Raw genomic sequence first — 20,142 nt, 5'->3', positions numbered from 1 at the left:
CGGACGAAAAGCGCTTTACATTTATTGTTTTAGTATATTACATTCTGTTGTGGATTTTGGAACCTCTTGGCTTCTTTGTTTGCAGTTTCAGTGGTTTATTTACTGGATTTGACCTCTGAGGAGTCTGTATGAAACTGAGTAGAGGGATAGGGCTTTTAGCCTGTCTGTGTATGGTAGATGTTTGAGGCACTGGATTCTCCTGTTGAGGAACCTCTTTGATCTCTCCAGTTGCTGCATGTGCTTTGCGAGGTACATGACAAAAGGGGCGTTGTACTCAATAATGGGCCTTATAAGGGAAGAGTGCAGAGATGTTATGACCTCCTTGTCCCTGGACGAAATACCCTTACTTATGAGGTGGGCCATGTAGAAGGCTTTCCGTACAAACGAAGCAGCATGGTGGCCAAAAGTCAGACCATCAACTTGTGTTCCCAAATCCCTCATGACTGATTGCATGCTTAGGACATTATTGGGGACGTCACTCTCCCCAAAGGGGATGATGTTGCATTTTTTAGTATTCAGCTTGGGGCCATGTTGCTGGCACCAGTCATTTGTCTGAGTGAGACCCTCTTGGAGATGTCCACATCACTAGGGGAATTGATGACAGCACCTAGCTTGCAGTCGTCTGCAGACTTAGTCAGCCATAGCCCACTGGTTTTGGCCTGCACCTTAGAAAAGTATATCCCAAGTAACAGAGGCCCCAAGACCGAACCCTGGGGTACGCCACTTGTTATGGGGCTACTGCTTGAGGTGGCTTCCCCTATTTTGACTACATGGGTTCTTTCAGTGAGCCAGTTTGCTACCCATATGGTAATATATGGATTGATGCCTAGTTGAGCGTGTTTATCTATTATCCATGTGTGGGGAATAGTGTCAGGTCTAGGTAGGTGGTGTGCACCGTCTCCCCCTCATCCCATGGCTTTGGAGACTGTCTCAAAGAAGTCAACCAAATTTAGCAGACATGACCTCACCATGACGAAGCCAAACTGTGTGGGATCAAGTATTTGGAGGTTGCCAATGTCCATGTTAATGAGGTCCATTATAATCCGTTCCATGGCCTTGCAGATCAGGCTAGTTAGGGTGATGGGTCTATAATTTCCGGATCAGTGGACACTCCACCTTTGTGTAAAGGGATGACCGTGGCTTTCCTCCACTCAGCTGGGACGAAGCCAGTACTCCGGTTTTGGTTGAATAGGGTGCCTAATGGTGATGCAGGTTCCTGCCTGAGTTCATGTAGGATGCAGCCGGGATGTTATCCGGGTCCCATGGAGGCTGTATTTTTTGCCTTTGAGAGAGCAGTGATAACCTGTTCACTAGATATAAGGGGAAGGGGGCAGGTACTGGGACCTGATTTACAGCATTTGTATGTGTGGTGTCCTTGACCACCAGTTCTGAACAGATCTGGGTGCTTCCTTTGAGGTTGCGGACATATGTGAAGAAGGCCTTATGATTGTCTGTAGTAGATGTGGCCAGCTTGGACTCAAAGTTTGCTTTGGAGGATTTCACTAGTGCTCTTATTTGCTTGTTCAGGCGAAGGAGACATTGCTTCCAATTGGGCACTTGCTCATTCTTGGTCTTGTACAGCAATTTTTTCCTTTTGTTATAGAATTTATTTATTACAGATGTCCACCAAACAGGATTGTAGTGGCAGAAGAGAAGCAGCTTTACCCAGAAATCATGGAATATTGAGTGGCAGGCATCCAAGCTGTCTTCAGAATATTTTTTCGTAGAAGATCATGGACAATTTGATGCAGAACAGGCTAAGGAGGAAATTAAAAAAAAAAAAAAGTTTATCTAACAAAGAGTGAGCCAGCAAGCAGGAGGGGGACTTTGCTTCACATTCTACTGACAATAAAGTCAATACAGAAAATATGCCAGTGAAACCTCTCCCATTGCCCCAAAAGAAAATGTTTGAGAGAGAAAAAAAAATGTGATAACTCCTTGTAAAGAAGAGCCATTCATGAGGTCTTGATGAATGATTGACAAAAAATATTATTCTGGATTCTTTTTCTGCTCCTGTGCTTTTTTTTTCTGTCTCTCATGCATTTTCTTTTGGGGCAATGGGAAAGGTTTCACTGGTAAAGTGTCTGTATTGACTTTATTGTCAGTAGAATGTGAAGCAGAGTCCCCCTTCTGCTTGCTGGCTCACTGTTTGTTAGATAAACTTTTTTTTTTCTTCTTAGCCTGTTCTGCATCCAAGTGTCTGATCCTCTGGGGAAAATATTCTGAAGACAGCTTGGATGTACAGCAGCTTGTGTCTCATACCTGCCTCTCAGTATTCCTTGATTTCTAGGATAAAGTTGCTTCTCTTCTGCCAGTATACAGTGAATAATCATTGTCCCCACACACTCTGCTGTCTCTAATTTTTAATACTTTTCTGCCACAGTTTTGTCAGGATGAACTATTTCTGCTGGTATGATTGCATGTTTATTAATATTGTTCTTGGCTGTTTCTTATGGCCAGGTTTGGGGCACATCCACACAATGCCCCCTTACAATTAAATAATCTTGCTGTGGATCATCAGCCCAGTTGCTTTGTACTTTGAGTCTCTTCTTTCCAGTTTTTCTGATACAGCAGAAAATCTCAGGTTTTCTCTGTACACTCTAACTCGTCTCCCAACTCTTAGTATTTTTGCTCAGCTGCCCTTGAAAATGGTCATACTCAGCCAGCCTTTTCTTTCCAGCCTCTAATTTTTGCAGTTTTATCAGTTCATCTAAATAAAACATCCATATTTTTTCCTTGTGTTCTTTAAGTTTATAATTTCCTTCAGTGTTCCATTTATTTTACATACATCTGACTATATTTGATTTATTATTTTTGGAAGCTATCTCCCTTATCAAAGCTGAAACTTGAACTGCTTTTTTTCTGGACAGCTGCAGGGTGCTTCCCAGACAGATTTTTCTTTTCTGCTTTATTGTTGATTTCCGTTTTGGTACCCAGAAAGACTGTGGACCTTTGGCGCATATTAGATGACAGCAACCTAAATACCTTGTTCCAAAGCAGTTCTTTTGCATGGTGATGCTGTGGTCCATCTTTTCTATGTCTATCAACATGATACTGGATGATTCAATCTGCAGGGTCCTAATCTCTATTTAAAGGTCAACAAAGCATACAGGAAATTATTCATCATAGTATTTACTTTGCAGCGCTCACTTTTTGGATGCAGGTAGCCCCAATGGCCAGCATGACTTCCAGGACTTTACTTTCCCCCCAAGTCTTCAGCCAAGGCCTTCCATCAGGACAAGCAGGATGCCAGTAGTATAAGAATTTGAAACAAAAAAGGCCAATTTAAAGATAGATTATTGAGTTGTCCGGGGCCCCTTTTGAATGAAGGAAGGGTAAACAGGATCAGGACAATTGTAATTCCCATGGCTCACAGGTGGATGAACTGGCCTATATTGAACATATTCCTTCTGTGGATGCCAGTGAGTCAGTCACCGAAGACGCCCTTTTCTCTGCTTTACCACCACAGGATTTCTCATTTGGAGACACTTCCATATGATGAAGGAAATTTTCCAGTGGAATAGAAAGAAGTGCTCTGAGGTGCAGCTCTATTACAGAGTATACTTGGGTCTCCCAGAAGTAAGACTGCAGCAGACTCTCCATTGTTAGATGTCGTGGAAGACGTCTTTGTGAAGGCATCTGTGGAGCTTGATTCCATTTCTCCTGCTCCAGTAAAACTTGACCAAGGCTATGTTGTCTGTAAAGCAGCTTTTTCATGGTCAAACATCTGAGTTTAGCAGGAACAACCCTACAAAGGCTTGGCCTTTACACGATAAACAGAATAGTGGACCTTGGAAAAGGGCAAATATAAGAAAGCAAGCTAAACATAACTCTTCTTTAAAAGAGAAGCCCATAGACCCACAAGGCCATGACATCAAGAGGGGTCATCATGATTCAGCCCCATGAATGGATGTTACACAGCAGTGTCTTTCTGGATTTGATTCGGTCACGGGGTGTTCACAAACAAATGCTGTCCACTTATCATCTGAACAGGCAACTGTAAGTGTTTTGTTACAGATCAGCAACTCCAGAAACTTAGAAGATGGATTCCTTCTTCCTAAACTGGACAGAGTTATTTCTCCGTGTTCACTCCACTACCCTTAGTATCCAGGGTATTACTCAAAGCAAGGAAGGAAAAGCCATAGGTGATGCTGAGTCCATCCTTTTGGCCAAGATAACATCTACATTTATGGTAAGCTCCTAATATGCAATTATACTTTCTATTGCTTCAGAACAGGTTCCAGACAATATTGGTTCTGGTCCCTGACATTTTGTCTCACCTTAGTCCCTTCCACTTCCACTTCCACTGGGTATTCAGCAGATGTGTGGTTTGCCAGCATGGCATCAAAGCTTTTCTGTAAATGGACTGCTGGCTTCTTGTGTTGCACACCAAGTTTCAATACCAAGTTTCACAATGAACAAGAATACTTTTTAGCCTCTCTTAAACTTTGCAAGGCTTTTCTGAGAGGAGCATTTCAACTATTTCCTCCCATTAAGAAGCCTCCCCCCAATTGGATTTCGGTGTGTTTCGGAGAAACCAGCCCCTGGTATCTACTACTTATTTGAAAATTGTGACTTGGAAAACTTTCTTCCTAGTAACTGTCACTTTTGCCATAAGGTGTGTTTATTTATTTTTCTGCAGACTTTGTGATCACCCTCCATAACTTGTTCTTCAGCAAAGAGTCTGCATGAGGAATAATCCTCCTGGTATGCCTAAGGCTGCTACCAAGTCAAAACCTAATCAGTCCAGCTCTTCCAGTGAGGGTGAATTCTTGTATTTGATGGATGTCCCTAGGCAGATTGGGTATTATGTTAATGAGAGCAAGGACATTACGAATAATCTGGTTTATTTTGCCCCACAAACATTCAGGCAGAAATTGATTAAGTTCAGTTTGATCACTGACTGTCAAACCACGTTTCCTTCATTTAAAAAATGTGCAGGAATGTTGTTATTCCTAGGCTGCTCAAACCTCATTCTACAGGGGCTTGGATCTACCTCGCTGGTCTTTTTTAGAATGCCTCTCTGGATGACATGTCGCTATTTTGTCATCCACAAACACTTTTTTGAGATTATAAATTGGATATTGTCTCCAGCTCTGGGGAGTCTATCCTGAAGGTTAACAGACTAAATTTTCCTTAGGCAAGTATAAAAGTTATATTAATTGCTTAGAGAATTTGGCCATCATTGTCAAAATTTCCTCTGTGTAGAGGGCGCAGACAAGCATCCGAGGAAAGTTGCAGATTAGATTTGCTAACTATCAGCAGTTTTTTATTTCCTGTAATTGTCTCTGAAAGTCTTCTGAAGTCTTAAGTACACTGTAGTGCAAGTCTAATTAATCTGCTTTCCAGCTTTTCTAGGCTTACAGATGTGTCAGTTAGGGCAAGGGGCCTACAGAATATGGTGCTTTCTACCTAAACATTTTTGTTTAAAAAAAAATGCTAAATGTTCTGGAAAAAGAAATAGATGCATGTGTTATTTTTTATACAAAACACTTCTTAAAGAACATGTATTTTGTTTGAAATAATTGATTTAAATTGGAACTTGTCACTTTTGCAGTCCTGAATAACAGTTTACCTATTGCTTCCTTGCTGTAGAGTGAAATTATTCGGGACAATGCTGGAATTCTGGACTGTATAAAAGAAGGTATTGGCAGAGTGATTGGTATGGGTGTCCCTCATAGTAAACGATTGCTCCCACTTTGGACTCTAGCTTTCCCAACAATTTTGCACGGAATCCTTCATTACGTTATCAGTTCTGCCATCCAGAAATTTGTCTTGATTATTCTACGAAAGAAGACACCTCACAGTCTTCCATCTGATAACTCTAAATCTGTGCAGAACATGCTAGATGCCTATTTTCCTGAACTGATTGCAAGCTTTATTGCCAATCTTTGTGTAGACGTTCTCCTTTTCCCACTGGAAACCGTTTTGCATCGCCTTCACATTCAAGGAACACGAACAATCATTGACAATACTGACCTTGGCTATGAGGTGCTTCCTATTAACACTCAGTATGAAGGACTGAGAGACTGTGTTAATGTCATCAAGAAGGAAGAAGGAGTTCTTGGTTTTTACAAAGGATTTGGAGCTGTAATCGTTCAGTATTCACTGCATGCAGCTGTTCTACAAATTACAAAACTTATTTATTCTGCTCTCTTGCAGAATGCTGCCTGACGCTGAAAGATGTTCAGGTTTGTCTGGCTGGGTTTGTGATATGTGATCATGTTGTAACAAATTCTGGGAAAGTGAGTAAAAATTAATTCATGCCTGTGTTAAGTGTTGACTTATTTTTCCTTTTCAGAATTTTGGACAAATTCAAACATATTGATGAAGCACTAATATATTTACAAAAATGCTTTCCTTCAGCTAGATACATTTCCTCTCAAACCGAATCAGTCATTTAAGGGTGTCTTTTTGTTTTACTATCCATTTCATTTTCTTGAGAGGAAACATTTAACTTGAATGCTGGGACCTAATAATAAATTAAAAGATAAGTATATGCTTATTCCCAAATTCAGAAAGATAATGGCATTATATTACATGTGAGGCATATGTTTTGCTTGTCGGTGTGTACAGTTTGGTGCACATTTTAAATAATTTATAAAAGAAGTTAATTCATCAAAATGTATTTAAATCTTAAAGCAGAAAGTACAGATTGTACATGATGGTTACAATATTGTGCATGTGTGGTTTATTTTTGACAGAGTATTTTAAGCACTTGAAGGCTATAATTCATTCAGATAGTTGTGAATTTGTAAAGTAGTAGTCTTACTTTGAGGCATGTTTTGCACTATTTGGAACATTGCGGCACAGCCTTCTTGTCCTGCCTCACATTTTTTTTCCCATAAAATGTTGAGCTCCTGTGCTGGGGAATGTAGTTGTACGTGCATTTCACATCTCTTCCTAATACACACACTAGAAAATTCTCACGTTAAGTGCCTAAAAAGTTTAAACCTGGTAAGCATACTTGTCACCAGGTCATGAGCCAGAAACACCGTGTTGTTTACTTGTCTTGCTTAAGAATACAGCATCATCTTGTACTTGGCTTTCACAAAGTACTTCAAACCCATGATTTGCTGGTGTTGGAAGAAAGAAGTTTGAGCTATTCATCAGTGCACAGTGATTAGGATTAATAGAGAGTGTTGCTTAAGACATTTCACAACTAGAATTGTCACGCAGGAGCATGAAAAGGAAAAGAAAGCACAGAGTCCTGGTCTAATTCCAAGCCTGCTTGCACCTCAGAGATTACCATGCCTGCTGTCTACTACAGTTCCTCACTTGTATCTTTGTCCGTTAGTGAAAGGTCCTTGCCCTCTTCCTCATTTGTAGATGGGCATGAGGCAGTTTGGAGATGTAACAGTGCCATCTGCTTTTGATCAAGAGTTGTAGTTTATCTAGAACTAGATAGAACTAGTAGAAGTTGTTATTTCTCTGTAACATAATGGGTGTGCTCTTGTGTCCCTGTGATGCATTTCTATGTCAGAACTCTGGCCCATGTGATCATTTCCCCTTCAGACAATCCAACTGCTTAAAAGTGAGGGCTTAGCTGATTCCCTCAGGCAGTCCCATGTTTATTGTGAGGCCTTTGTCCTTCCAGATCACTAAGCTAAAATTTTAACAACATGTTCAGCTCATGAATTAAAACTGTTGACGTGATACTGGGGGGCCATTTCAGTCCCTGTAGCACACCTCTCTCTTTCAAACAATCAGGTTGCATTCTGCTTACGTTGCTAAGATGTGTGACCTTGCTTGTCTAGTTGTTCAGCTGTTATAGAATCTGAGGTAATAGACCAAAAGAAATAGGGCGTCTTTCTTCCCTTCTCAACTCTGTTTTTGCTGGGCTCCTTCTCTTTTGTCATTTCTTTGTTTCTCCACTCGAAGCACCGCTGTGCTTACCATGGAAAGACGGAAGAGGAGCTCTGGGGTTACACTTCTCCTGGGTACTTTTTAATGATGCTTTGTTTGGTGCTATGAATGAAGCAGCTGAATTCAGCTTCCTCAACTGTGATGGCAGACCATCTGTACTGGTCACAATTCAATGGTCTTATCATCTGACGTCATAAAGCAGATTTGTGTATTCTCAGATACTTGCATCACAATCCTAGCCCTATACTAGTCTTTAGAATAACAAAGTCAGAGGCTCTGAATATGTTTAGCAAAAGGATTTTTTGGTTTTCTGCCAGTGAGATTTGCAGGGTATTTCTTACATTGTATATATCTCAGTTCTAGACTTTCTTATTGAAGGCATGGTAAAAAATTATCATGCATCTTTTGTGTTTTCTTCTGGTCAGTTGTCCATTTGAAACTGAAAGACAAAAAGGCAGTTGATCGCAAAAGCGGTGTATAGTGCTGACAACAATCAGGAACAGAACAAAATGCACCAACAATCACCGATACTCCAGTCGTAATCTAGTAAATTAGCAATCTTGGTGGAGTATCGGTGATTGTTGGTGTACATTTGAAACTGCAAACGTAGTGGCCTGTGCTGAGACCAGTGGTTCATGCTTCTATGGATCAGTATAGTTTATTCTTGAAGGGTTGCAGCATTCTGCCCTGGAAACCCCCTTGCAGAGAGATATTATTTAGTGTCATCTCTCAAGTTATTGAAGGCATCCAGAAGAGTGTAAGGATGTTTTTTTTCACTGTTGAAGGTGTGTATAAGTATTCCATTCTTATTTGCTCAACCTCCTCTGTAATTTGTGAGGAAGAAAACAAGGTATCTAGGTGAAATGGTAGACTTGTTAAGTGCCGACTAAATCAGTCATCTTGTTAAAAATCCAACAAAAACATAACAGGTCATGTACACAGTTTTGTCTTCAAAGGTTCTTACTGTTCTCCTTAGGCTGATGCTGGCATGGAAATTTTGATGTCTTAAGAGCTGTAACCTAGGACCAGTGGCTTCTTGACAGGTTAGAAAGATCACTTATTTCAGCTTTTACCTGAGTGCCTATTTGTAAGCACTGTAAGTAAGTAAAGTAATGACATGCAAACTATTATGCATTTGTAACATTATTCAAAGCAAATCTGTTGCAAAAGCAATTCGCATAAATAAATGTACCATCAAAAGTACAGAGCAACATAGATGTAGTTTAGAGTTCCCAGGCACTGTTCCATAAATAGAATGGTTAAATGCGCAATTAAAAAAAACAAAGCAAGGCTCCCACCGGGTCTTAAAGTGACTCAACAAGATAAACTAGTTATCGTATGACCTACTGTTCACAGTATTAAGTTTGAAGTTCCATTCCTTGTCACAAAAAGGTGGTAGTTTAGTAGAATTCAAATGCCCCAAAGGATGGGATGTAGGCAACAGTGTCAAATATATCTTTAACCCTTCTCCATGGTTAGATGGTAATCCAGAAAGTAAGACTACAGTTCTCTGCTTGAACTTGACCCATAGTTACCTGCCTTAGCTACCACTGCAGCCATAATGGAATCCAAATGAATCCCAGCTGCAGATATAATGACAGCAAAATGGCATCATCAGCAGAATTTTGATACTCCTGGTCCATTGAACTATGTGGACTATTCACAAACTGGGAAGAATGCCTACATAATAGCATAAGAACAGTGTTGCAGTAATGTAACAATGTAATAAACAGTGTATCCAAACTGCCAAGAATGTCAAAAAAGTATTGATGGTATAACCTTTTAAGTTTCGCATTAAAATTGTTTCATTAAACTCAAAGAATTTCATTACAGAATAAGTCAAATCTGCCAATGCGAGTACCTTATGCAAGCAGCAAATATATATATATATATATATATATATATATATATATATATATATATATAGTTCTGTTAGCAATGATACAACATCTGAGCAAAGTTATCTGCTGGCATCTGGCAGTTGACGCAGATGGTTAAGGCTGTAAACTGTAGTTCCTATGGCACAGGCTTTGATTTCTTCGGTCCTCATTTGTGTGTAATGTAGCACGTCACTTAACCAGATATTGCTACCCTGTTACCCCACTGAAAATGGTCTGTGTTTCCAGTGGGCATACCTGGTTATCAAATGAGTATTGTTTTATCCTTCTGCTGCCATATTGGCCTTGGTTTTCTGTAAAAACCCATATTGTGTAGTTACTCTTGCTTTCACTGTAACAATGTCCTGTGAAAGATGAGTCATTGTCAGAGAAACTGCTGTTGCAGTTACACTCCCTACTTTTCAAAACAGCAGTACAAGACTGTTCCATCTGAAGAATACAGAAAGGTGTTTTGCTCCTATTTCTTTCAGAGTACCAAAAACTGCTGGGGGGATTTGTAGGTCTGAAACAGTTCTGGGTTTAAAGATATTTTTGTTATTCAAATGTTACTTGTTTTTTCTTCAGGTCCTGATAGTGCTGCATAGCTTTTGAATAATGTTGATATACATGACATGGTGGTTATCAATCTGTTCATTATCTAGGAGCTACACAAGACATTCCTGTGTTTTGCTGTTATTGGACAGCCCATTCATTACAGCACATTTACATTCAGCCTTCCCAGCACTTCTAGAGTATTTACCAAGGTAGTAACTGTGGTGGAAGCAGCTTATAAGCAGTTCAGAATTCTTATGTTTCCTTATTGGGACAGTTAATTGTGGGCAGCCTGGACCCACAATGCAGTTCACTGCTGGCAGCAGTAGCCTAAGCTTTGCCTTGTCTGCAGTCATTTGGGATCACTATCAGTGGGAGAAGAAAATCCTCCTTTTAGAGTGAGTCCATAAAAGGCCTTTTGGATTGTATCACACAAACATATTTGTCACACCTTCTGCTGTGCCTTCTGGGGCTTGTAGCAGCAGCATTGCTCATAGTCTTGACTGTTCTCTGCATGTAGATGTTGCAGTTTACCTTCTGTTTTCAGTATCTGGAGTATCTCATTCCTTTACTTCTTGAATTGGTGTCAGTCTTCAACCTGGATTGGAGGGTAGCATTGTTGCCTCACAGCAAGAGGTTCTCCCGTTCGATTCTCGGCTGGAGTGCTGGGGAGTGCCTTCTGTGTGGAGTCTGCATGTCCTCCCCGCTGTTGGGTGGGCATTCAAAAGACATGCGTAAATGAGCATGCCTTCGTTGAAGGTTGGTCATCGAGCTGGCACCTCGGCGTCCATGAAAATCTACTGCCAGTCATTAGCGGACCGGGGTTTCGCTGTGGCGGCCCCTAACCGGGAAAAGCCGAAAGACAAACAATAACAACTGGAAGGGTAGGAAAACCTGACAGACTCTGCCATTGTCTGGGATCATTGGAGTAAGCTGGAGAAGTACTTCCACATTTTTCTCACGGTGAGGACTGTGTTCCTTCACCTCCAAGCTGTAGAGGTGGTTCTGGTATCCAAGCCTCTCTTTGTGAAATTGCATTCAGGAAGCATTATGATATGTGTGAAAGTAGCATGGTGGCTCACTCCTGTTCTCTTCCCAAGAAAGTATAGAGTGCTGCCTAGGTTCTGCTCCTTTTAATACAGGTGTGTGCGGAGAAGAACGGGCAAAATACACATGCTGGATTGGGGCTGAGACTCCCTTATGAATTTTTCCCCTTACTTTTGTCCTTCTGGTAACATTCCATATAGAAACACTAAAACTTGTATATAGTACCATGTGGGGGATTAAAGAGGCCGGATTTAAAGTTCCTTGAAACATGGCCCCATCAGAGACATCTTCATCTCAAGTGTTTGGGCTCTTTCATTGGGACTAAATGGCCACCCCTACCTGAAGGTGTTGCTCATGCAGTAGTAGTCCCTATTTAGCCATTGGATGTCTCAAGAAGAGGTGGCAGATGCTTCCAGGAAGCCTTCCAATGAGGGTGTTTACTGGTTCAAGTGGAAAAGGACCTGCCTCTATGCCTAAATATTTTCATCCTCCTTAGCCTTTGAATTTCCAAGTTTGCGGTTCTTATCACATGCATTTTTGATCTATGCCTTAGTTTCTCTGCACTCAAGTTATGTCTGTCAGCATCTCGACAGATCATAGCTTAGTAAATAGGAGGACTTTGGATAAAACAATTCTTGCATCTGGCGACTGTATCTGCTGAAATGAATTTTATGATCAGCATGCTTTCATGTGTGCCCTTAAACCCAGAAGGACTTAGTGACTAGAAATCTGTGCTACCAGTGTTGCTTTCTCCACTGTTGTCCAGTGAATATCTGAGCATTTTGATTTTGCATGCCGAGCACCTACATTCTCTTCCATAAGAAACAGGTTTCTTTCTAGTGAAATTAGTTTTTTTCATATAGATGGTGTCTAAGCAGTTAAGAGTATTTTCCTTCATCTCCCAAAGCCATGTTCTGCTACAGAAAGCTAGCAGTATACCTTCTGTACCATCTTGTGTATCTTCTTGTGCAGTTTTTTTACTTTCTAGAGTCCTTAACCACAGAATGATAGAAGGGCTTTTAATTTCCTTTGCCTTGTTAGGTGGGTTTTTATAAGTACAAAGTAAAGCCTAGCCACACAGATTGCCAACTGTACCATTTTTTATTCTCTGTAGTTTAACAGGCCCTTGGCTAGTAGGGGCTGCTGCATTTAGTGTATACTTCTTGAATATGGTCAGTTGTACCTTGGCCACTTGGTCTTTGGTCATACCTGTGCTAATCCCTGTAGTCTAGACTACCATTTCAAGGGTAGAAAATCTTCTGGAAGAGGCCTCATCAAAGTAACATACAACAGCTAAGTAAAATGCTTACTTTATTATCCAGTATTGGGGAGATTCTTCTTCACTGGTTGCTGTATCCCCTTACAATTTTTGCACAGGATACTCAGACTACATTTTTTATAATAGCAAGTCCTCTTCTAAGTGAACTTGGTTTATAATTCTACTTTCTTGTTACTAGGTGCTTTTGTTGCAGGTTTAACCTCTGATTCTGTTGGAGAGCAAGAACTGACATCCCGGGATAGACTTGATCCTTAGTCCTTATGAAAGGGTACCTCAAGAAGGGAAGCTGGTGATTTTAAACAAAGTTATGAGATGTGTTAAAAGAAGGGTGCACCTCCATGTTCCTCCCATTAAAGATTGCCCCTTGAAGTTCAGCTGATATTGGGAGTACTCATCTGTTAAATTTTTGTCTGTCATGCTGTCCAGCAGTGTGGTGTATGTCAGGCTTTTTATTTCATATATTTTATTAAAGGAATATTTCCTACTGGTGTTTAGACTGTTTTCTTTATTTCCAGTACTGAATATTGGATGGCATCAGTACACCTCTTGCAGTATTCAAGTACACATTTTTTTAACAGCAGGCTACAAACCAAGTAATAGTTTCATATTTAAGCTGTAAACTTGCACCTCTGAAATGTACACATGCATTTAGTTTCACCTGAGTCCATAGTCTATGGTATGAACAACGAAGGCCTCTTCAGTGCATTTGCTGCCCGTCTTTGGATTTTTGCATGTTGATAGTCACCTTTGTGAGCATCAGTATTGTGTGGTAAAGAATTTAGAGTAATAGTTCCTTCACTGAATCTGTAATAAAGTCTACTACTGTGAGACCACTGTATGATTAAACATTTCTTAAAATTGCTTTATGGTATTGTTTTTCAGTTGTACCAAGCTTTGTTTTTGTGTTGTAATTCTTTTTTGTCTTTAATGCTTTAAAAAAACAAAGATCGACAGCTGTTCCTGTGCTCTCTATATTTTTATCATGATCATGATTCATCTATGCCGCCTGTATCAGTAATTTAATTCTGCACATTCTAATATGTTTGTTAGTGATTTTGCATTTTTTCCACTTTGGTATAACTTTGTCTTCAGTGGACACCAACATAAAATGTTATATTGAAGTAAATCACATCAAGGATAACAAAGGCATTATTTCATGGTCTCTTCTGGCTGGCCATTACTTGGGCAGTATAATGTTTAACATCTACTGATTTTAGGAGACAGTTGGTATAATTTATTGATAAAAATAATATGATTATGTCCAATGTCCATAAATAACATTTAGTTAAGCATAATGGAGTTGTACTGAGCAGTCATTGACTGTTCACTGTGTCTTGTAAGGTATGTGCAGCCATATTTGTAACAGTTACTTGTAGTTTTATGTCATCTACTTGTTTGATGTACTGTGCTTCAGCTAAAGTAATGAATGTTAAGGGATGTAGTAAAACAGAAGTAGATCCAGTGCAGACCCTTGGATTACTCTATAAAATTAAGCTTTGTGTTTACTAGCATTTTTCTAGCATTAGCTTCCCTACCCTTTTAATTATCCATTTGCCATTTATATGACTAGGGGCCTATTTATTCCATAACTCAGAGGGAGAAATTGCATTTAGAGCTGTAGATAAGATACAAAATACTGTTTTATAGAAGGACAACAATCCTACAGTACATTCTAGATAAAATGTTCATTATTTGAACATGCTCTAGCACATATGTCTTATGCAGAGTGCCTTAAAGCCCTTTCCCTCTATTCAAGTCTCCTGCAGATTGCTGAGGGGTGATCTATGCATGGCTTACAAGGCATCCACAAATCCCACACTTATGAATCTCCTACATATTTGTAAATCAGAGTACTGAAATACAATTTATAGAGACCTGAATGTTGTCTGTGACTTAAACAGAACATGCTGGAGAGAGAGATATGTGTCCCAGAGATGACCCCTCCTATGGAACAGGCTTCCCATCCATGTGAAGCTGATTTGTCTTATTACCCAGTTTAAGCGAAGCCTAGACCAGTGGATGGGGAATAGTGAATTTACACTGGGTCTGGCACCCATGTCCATTATGGACAGAGGTAGCTTAGAAATGCCTTGATACAGAACATCAGTATTCTTTTGGGTAACTTAGCTAGGCTTAGAAAGTGCCCCCCCCCCCCCGGGTCGTTAGCCTAGTAACAATCTATGAATCTATAAATGTAAGCATGCTGTAGTATTCTTTTCTAATTTTCCTTGTATGTTAGATTCTAAAAAATCTGAAAACAAAATTGGTTACTCAGACTGAGCTGTGCTTTACAGTGGTACAATCTGTTTTCGTTTTCGAGCCTGCATCTTTTTGTGACCATATTAAGCCCTTCTTTAGACATTTCTCTTTAATATTTGCCGTGTATGCCCACTTTGAGCATCAGGCCTAAGATGAATAACGGCTGTGAATGGCGCATACCATTTCTGGAAGCTATTATAGACTTTTTCTGGACAAGAAGATTAGAATTTCAAACTGTCCTGTTAGCAGCAGACCAGTTATTTTGCTGTTCAGTAGAGGCATTCACTATTACAGAATAAACTATTAAATATGCTTCTGGTGTTTGTGCCATTGGACATAATGTTGTAAAACCTATTTTTGAGCTTCTGTGCAATACACTTGCTTGGTGTTATGCTCTAAACTATCCCCATCTTCATTTAGATGTTCTAGATGATTTGATCCTTTGTTTACATAAATACAGAATACTTTTCTGTCACTAAAAGTGGCTCACCTGAAGATGTTGATTTTTAGTTATTCTTTGTTCATACTGCATAAACTTTTTCTTTAGTCACTAGGTATTTCATTCTCCATGTCTTACCCTTTGTTTCTTTATACTCTTAAATACCTTTCTTCTGTGTTTAACAGTTTAGTCTTGCATATATTCCAACAACAAGCAGGACATCCCTCAGTCTTATCTTTAACATGATGAATGAACAAAATAGAAGAGAGACTTAAAAATCTCCATGTGCAGCATCCCATTTCCTAGCCATTTTCATTTGTTTCCATTCCAGTGTGTTTCTGTGGTGTCCTAAGAAATTCAGTTACTCAGTTTGAAATTCAGGGCCAGTATAATTTCTTGAGGTAGCTGTGCAGTCATTTAACTTAACACATTTGATCAGTCATTTAATGAGGCATCCCATGTCTGACCTCTGGCAGGCTGGGCAGCAGTCACCTGAAGCTCAACATTAAAGGAAATGCAAATATAAAATATTTTAAACTTGACAAGTAAGGCAGGTTTTTTCCATGCTTAGTTAAAATAATTTTCTCAGATTGAAGTTGCTTAATCAGAGCACTGAGTGCCACAAATTTGGCAGCGTGATTAAGTTATGTTGAAATAGTGGTGTGTGTAGTCTGCCTTTCAAGCACTGTTTGCAAAAGAATGTGTCTTCTGGGGAAAGAATCTATGTCCTGCCACCACTTCTAGGGTAGCCATGTGCTTTATGACCACTCCTGCACTGAAAAGAAGGAAAAAGCCTTCAGCAGAGCTCTCATCTGATTCCAAGATAGGAGAGGAAGAAGAGGACCCACCCCCGAATGCATATTTCAGGGGAAATATATTCGATGTAAGAGTATTTTGAAATGAGTGTGTACATTGTGTGGAACTGCTAGGGACTGAGGATCCCAAAACTACAGCCATCCTTCTGTAGTACAGATATCCAAGGATACCTTCTAAAGTTCCTCACTTGAGCTGATGCTAAGCTTCTGGTACATAATAGAAAAACAATGAAGAAACACTTGCTGATGCATTAGCAGAAGGCAGAAATTCACTGTAACACATCGTGGTGTAATAAATTTTATTGGACCAGCACAAGCTTTACAGTTAAAGTTTTCTGATGAACAAGAGCCCATTGGGCATTACTGATGATAGATGTCATGCCAGTGGCTAGAAAGAGCAGTGTATCTTTCTCATTGGCTAAAAAAGAAAAAAAATGTTTGCAGCACAGATTCTTAAGATCTGAGGGCAAAACTTTCACAATTCACGCAGGCTTTTGGTCAGGAAGCTAAGCACTCCAATAAGTGTGGATATGATGCTGGGGATGCAGTATCAAGGGGAGCAGCTCTGGTGTGGGTTATCAGAAGACATGTCTGGCTGAGGATTCAAATCCTACCAGAGGATGTCAAGGATTGCCTTCTAAATCCCTGCTTGACAATTATTGTTTGGGGCCAGTACAGCATAAGTGTCTAAGAAACTGGTAGAAAGAGTACTGCCCAGTGGTGTAAAAAGGAATAAAGCCTTGGCTTGTTGCCCAGGTGATACAGGATTGATTAGCTAGTGGCTCAGGTGTCTGATGCTGCTAGCAGGAAAGATGGAAGTGTCGGTTCTGGAGGAAAGAGAACATGCTGAGGTGGATGGATTTTTCATTTGAGCTCTGGTGGAGGCTGGAACTCTCAGATTGCCAGGCTGGGCATGAAGGATGGGCATTGTAGCTGCTATAAGGGCCTGGGCTGGGCGCATCCTTAAGCCACACCTCATTGTCTGCACAAAATAAATTCTCAGCATTATTTGGGTAGGGCTTAGGCGAAAAAAAGTCTTTGTGCACCAGTGACCATGTACAACACTGGCAACTCATGCTTTGTATCTCCTTCTGAGCTGCCAAAGATGGCCTTTGCTAGGGGAGAGTAATTCCAGTATGAACCAGCATTTCCCAGTCCTCTTCCATTCTATGTCCCGCCAAGTGGTAGTAGGAGAAGATGAGAAACATGGGAGAGAGCAAAGCAGATAGTGGCTGACAAGAAGGGTGCTGGGGACCAAATAAAAATGAGCAATACTGTATGAGAGGGGGAAGACTGCTGTCTGTTAAGCAGTGTTTTTCACCCACCCCATTTTTGATGGCTATGTCAGGAATTACCCAACCAATACTTTGGACCTGTTGTCATTAACAAGACAAAGGATTCGCAGGTGAAGTATAAAAAAAGGCCAATACAGAAAGAAGTGGCAGGGAGACCAGAAGAGAAAGTCTGAACAGAAACTCTGAACCCCACTCTGAAACACACCGATCAAAGGGAGGAGCCATGAGTACTATAATCCCCACCACCAAAACCATCGTCTATGCCTGGTGCCAGAAGAAAAAAAATCAGGACCTTTTCTCATCTTCTGTGACTGATTCTGCAGTACCCATCTGAGATGTTTGATACATGGCTGGAATATACCTCAGTGAAAGTGGGTCATTGTTGTAGTACAAGCTTCCCTCTCACCTCCGTTTTTTTCTGGCTGTCCTGGGGCTAGGATGGGGTACTCTCCTATTCCTTGAACCTTTTATTTTCCTCTATTCCTTTCAAATGGTCTCTGGCCTACTTGGGTGTGAATAGATTTGATATTGAAGTTTCTGTAGATTCATTTTTATCTCTTTTGACATTTTTTCCCATTGAAGTGTATGGTGAAGTGTCCTGCTTTAAGTTGGGACCAGGCACAGGATCTCAACAAAGATTCTCTTCTGCAAGGTCATGGGCAAGAAAGAACTGAAGATGGCATGGATGGACACCTACTTTATGTTAGGAATATGTTGACATCCTTCAGGGTCTAGGATCCATCAGTTCATCCTGAACAGGGGGATACTAAGCTCTGTAAGTTAAGCCAGATATTGAGCATTCTGCAGCCCAAGTCCTCGTAGCGATTCCTGCATGTTCATTTGAATGTTTATATCATGGCAAGTTCTTGCACTATTTTACTTTCATAAGAAAATGCTGACAAACAAGCAATTTTGAACCATGTTGACTGTTTTCTTCTGTATCCCTCATTGTTCATATAGTGAGCCATTATACCTGACTTGCTAACTGGTGATAACACAACATAGTTTATGGCCACTCACTGCATTCAGCCTGCATGCTCGATTACAAATACAGTAATTTTTTTTTTTTTAATTTTTTAAACGTTTAATGAAAACATTGACTCCAACAACAACACTTTGCCCTTTTCGTATAATATTGCTACAACTGTGATCATGCTTATTATGGTGTACATTTAAAAACTGGCAAGAAGTCACATTTCTTAGGACTGAAACTTTGCTGTGGTTTGGAGTGGCACAGATGCTGTTTACTTGCCATCAGACTGTGCAAAAGCATTACATGATCATGTTTGCAATAGACTGGTGGTGTTTCCCAAAACTGCAGACACTTGCATAGAGTAGGATCAAACTTCACAAAAAAATAAATAAATAAAAACATCGTATTAAACCTTTATAATGAGATCTGGTAGGCAAACTTGCCTTTCATTATCAAATTGCTTGTCACTACATGCAAAACAATACTCCATCTCGAAAGTGAAGGACTGTTTTAAACATATTTTTCAGCATAGCAAAATGGATCACCACTTTATTTGTTTTGAGCATAAAGAATATATTTGCTTTCAACAAACCAGCTGCAGATTTTGGTAGCCCTTATTCCACAGACATGAGAGATATCTTATGTAAGCAGTTGGTGGCATTAGTTAAGTCAACACATATTTGTAGCTTAATAAATTGGAAGCAGGTGTTAAGAATAAGCGAGTAGAGTGACATTTATGACTGGTATTAGGATGCTTTACATGATGAAAAAAGTGATTGCTCTTGAAGTGAACTACTGGAGAGGATAATGAACATTGCTATTCATTATGCTTTATAGGTACTGTGGTGTCATGAAAAATGGGGAAGTACATGCACATGGTATAGCCTTGATGGACCATATCCAGCATCTACATATGTTTGTTTCTAAGTACATTATATTACATTTTGATAACTAAGTTGTGATTGGTTTGATAGGTGTTAAATAAGATGTTGCCACATTGGTTAGTTTGTGTTTGATTCAACCAGGGACTGGTATGTGATTTAGTACTTCAGCATATGCCTAATCAGTCAACCATTACTCTTGTAGTCTGCCTTATTAAATAATTTTCCATGAATGTGTTATTATACGTGTTGTATATTTTAGAACTGAACTGTTGTGAAGAAATGTTTGTATATTCATTATGTTGAAATGACATAATTATAAAATATGTTCTGTGTAAATTTTACAGTCCCTATTTTTGTTCTTAAATACTAAAAATGCTGTTTAATGGTATGGCAGAGCAAATATTTAAAGGAGGTATTATTTGTAGTACTAAATGGCAGGAATTTATCTAGCTTTAAAATATTCAAAATGTATATGTTAGCTCCAATAATTGGTGTTGTACAGTGTATTTCAGATGAGAATGCTGTAATTTAATATGTATTAATTGTGTAAGTTTCTCAATATAAAACATACATAGAAAAAAGTACTCGACTCTTCTCATTATTTGCACTTTCACATTATAATTTAAGATCTGAAGTAGGCAGACTTCATTCGTCTGCAACCTGTGGGTATCGGATCCGAGCCGGCAATTCAAAAGCTTAGGCTCCGAGCTCCTAGCTCCTCCCTCTTACCCATAACCCCTTGCCAAGCCCTGACTGACCCCAGATTTCGTTTGCCGCTTTTCAAGTAGCTACGGATTCTAGAGCTCCTGGCGTTTGTTGAAGAAAGATAAGATTTTTTGACTAAAAAAGTTTTGAA

The 20,142-nt window shown here is 39.8% G+C and overlaps 1 protein-coding gene across 2 annotated transcripts in view; it reads left to right on the top strand.

The window, feature by feature from the left end:
* The window catches only part of LOC122801896 (solute carrier family 25 member 46-like), a gene marked incomplete at its 5' end in the record, with an annotated part of 301,969 nt that extends 282,102 nt beyond the window's left edge, over window positions 1-19,867 (top strand). The window contains 2 exon segments of one of the 2 annotated variants that reach the window (XM_044071576.1): window positions 5,596-6,191; window positions 19,240-19,867. In XM_044071576.1, the coding sequence (XP_043927511.1) occupies window positions 5,596-6,174 (579 nt within the window). 2 annotated transcript variants of the gene reach the window in all.
* Between the last annotated feature and the right edge of the window lie 275 nt (window positions 19,868-20,142).

The sequence above is a fragment of the Protopterus annectens genome, chromosome 5.part0, assembly GCF_019279795.1.
Source record: "Protopterus annectens isolate FY-2018-M chromosome 5.part0, PAN1.0, whole genome shotgun sequence".
Taxonomy (NCBI): domain Eukaryota; kingdom Metazoa; phylum Chordata; order Ceratodontiformes; family Protopteridae; genus Protopterus; species Protopterus annectens.
The sequence above is the reverse complement of the archived record's forward strand: the minus strand, read 5'-3'. Positions and strand labels throughout refer to the sequence as shown.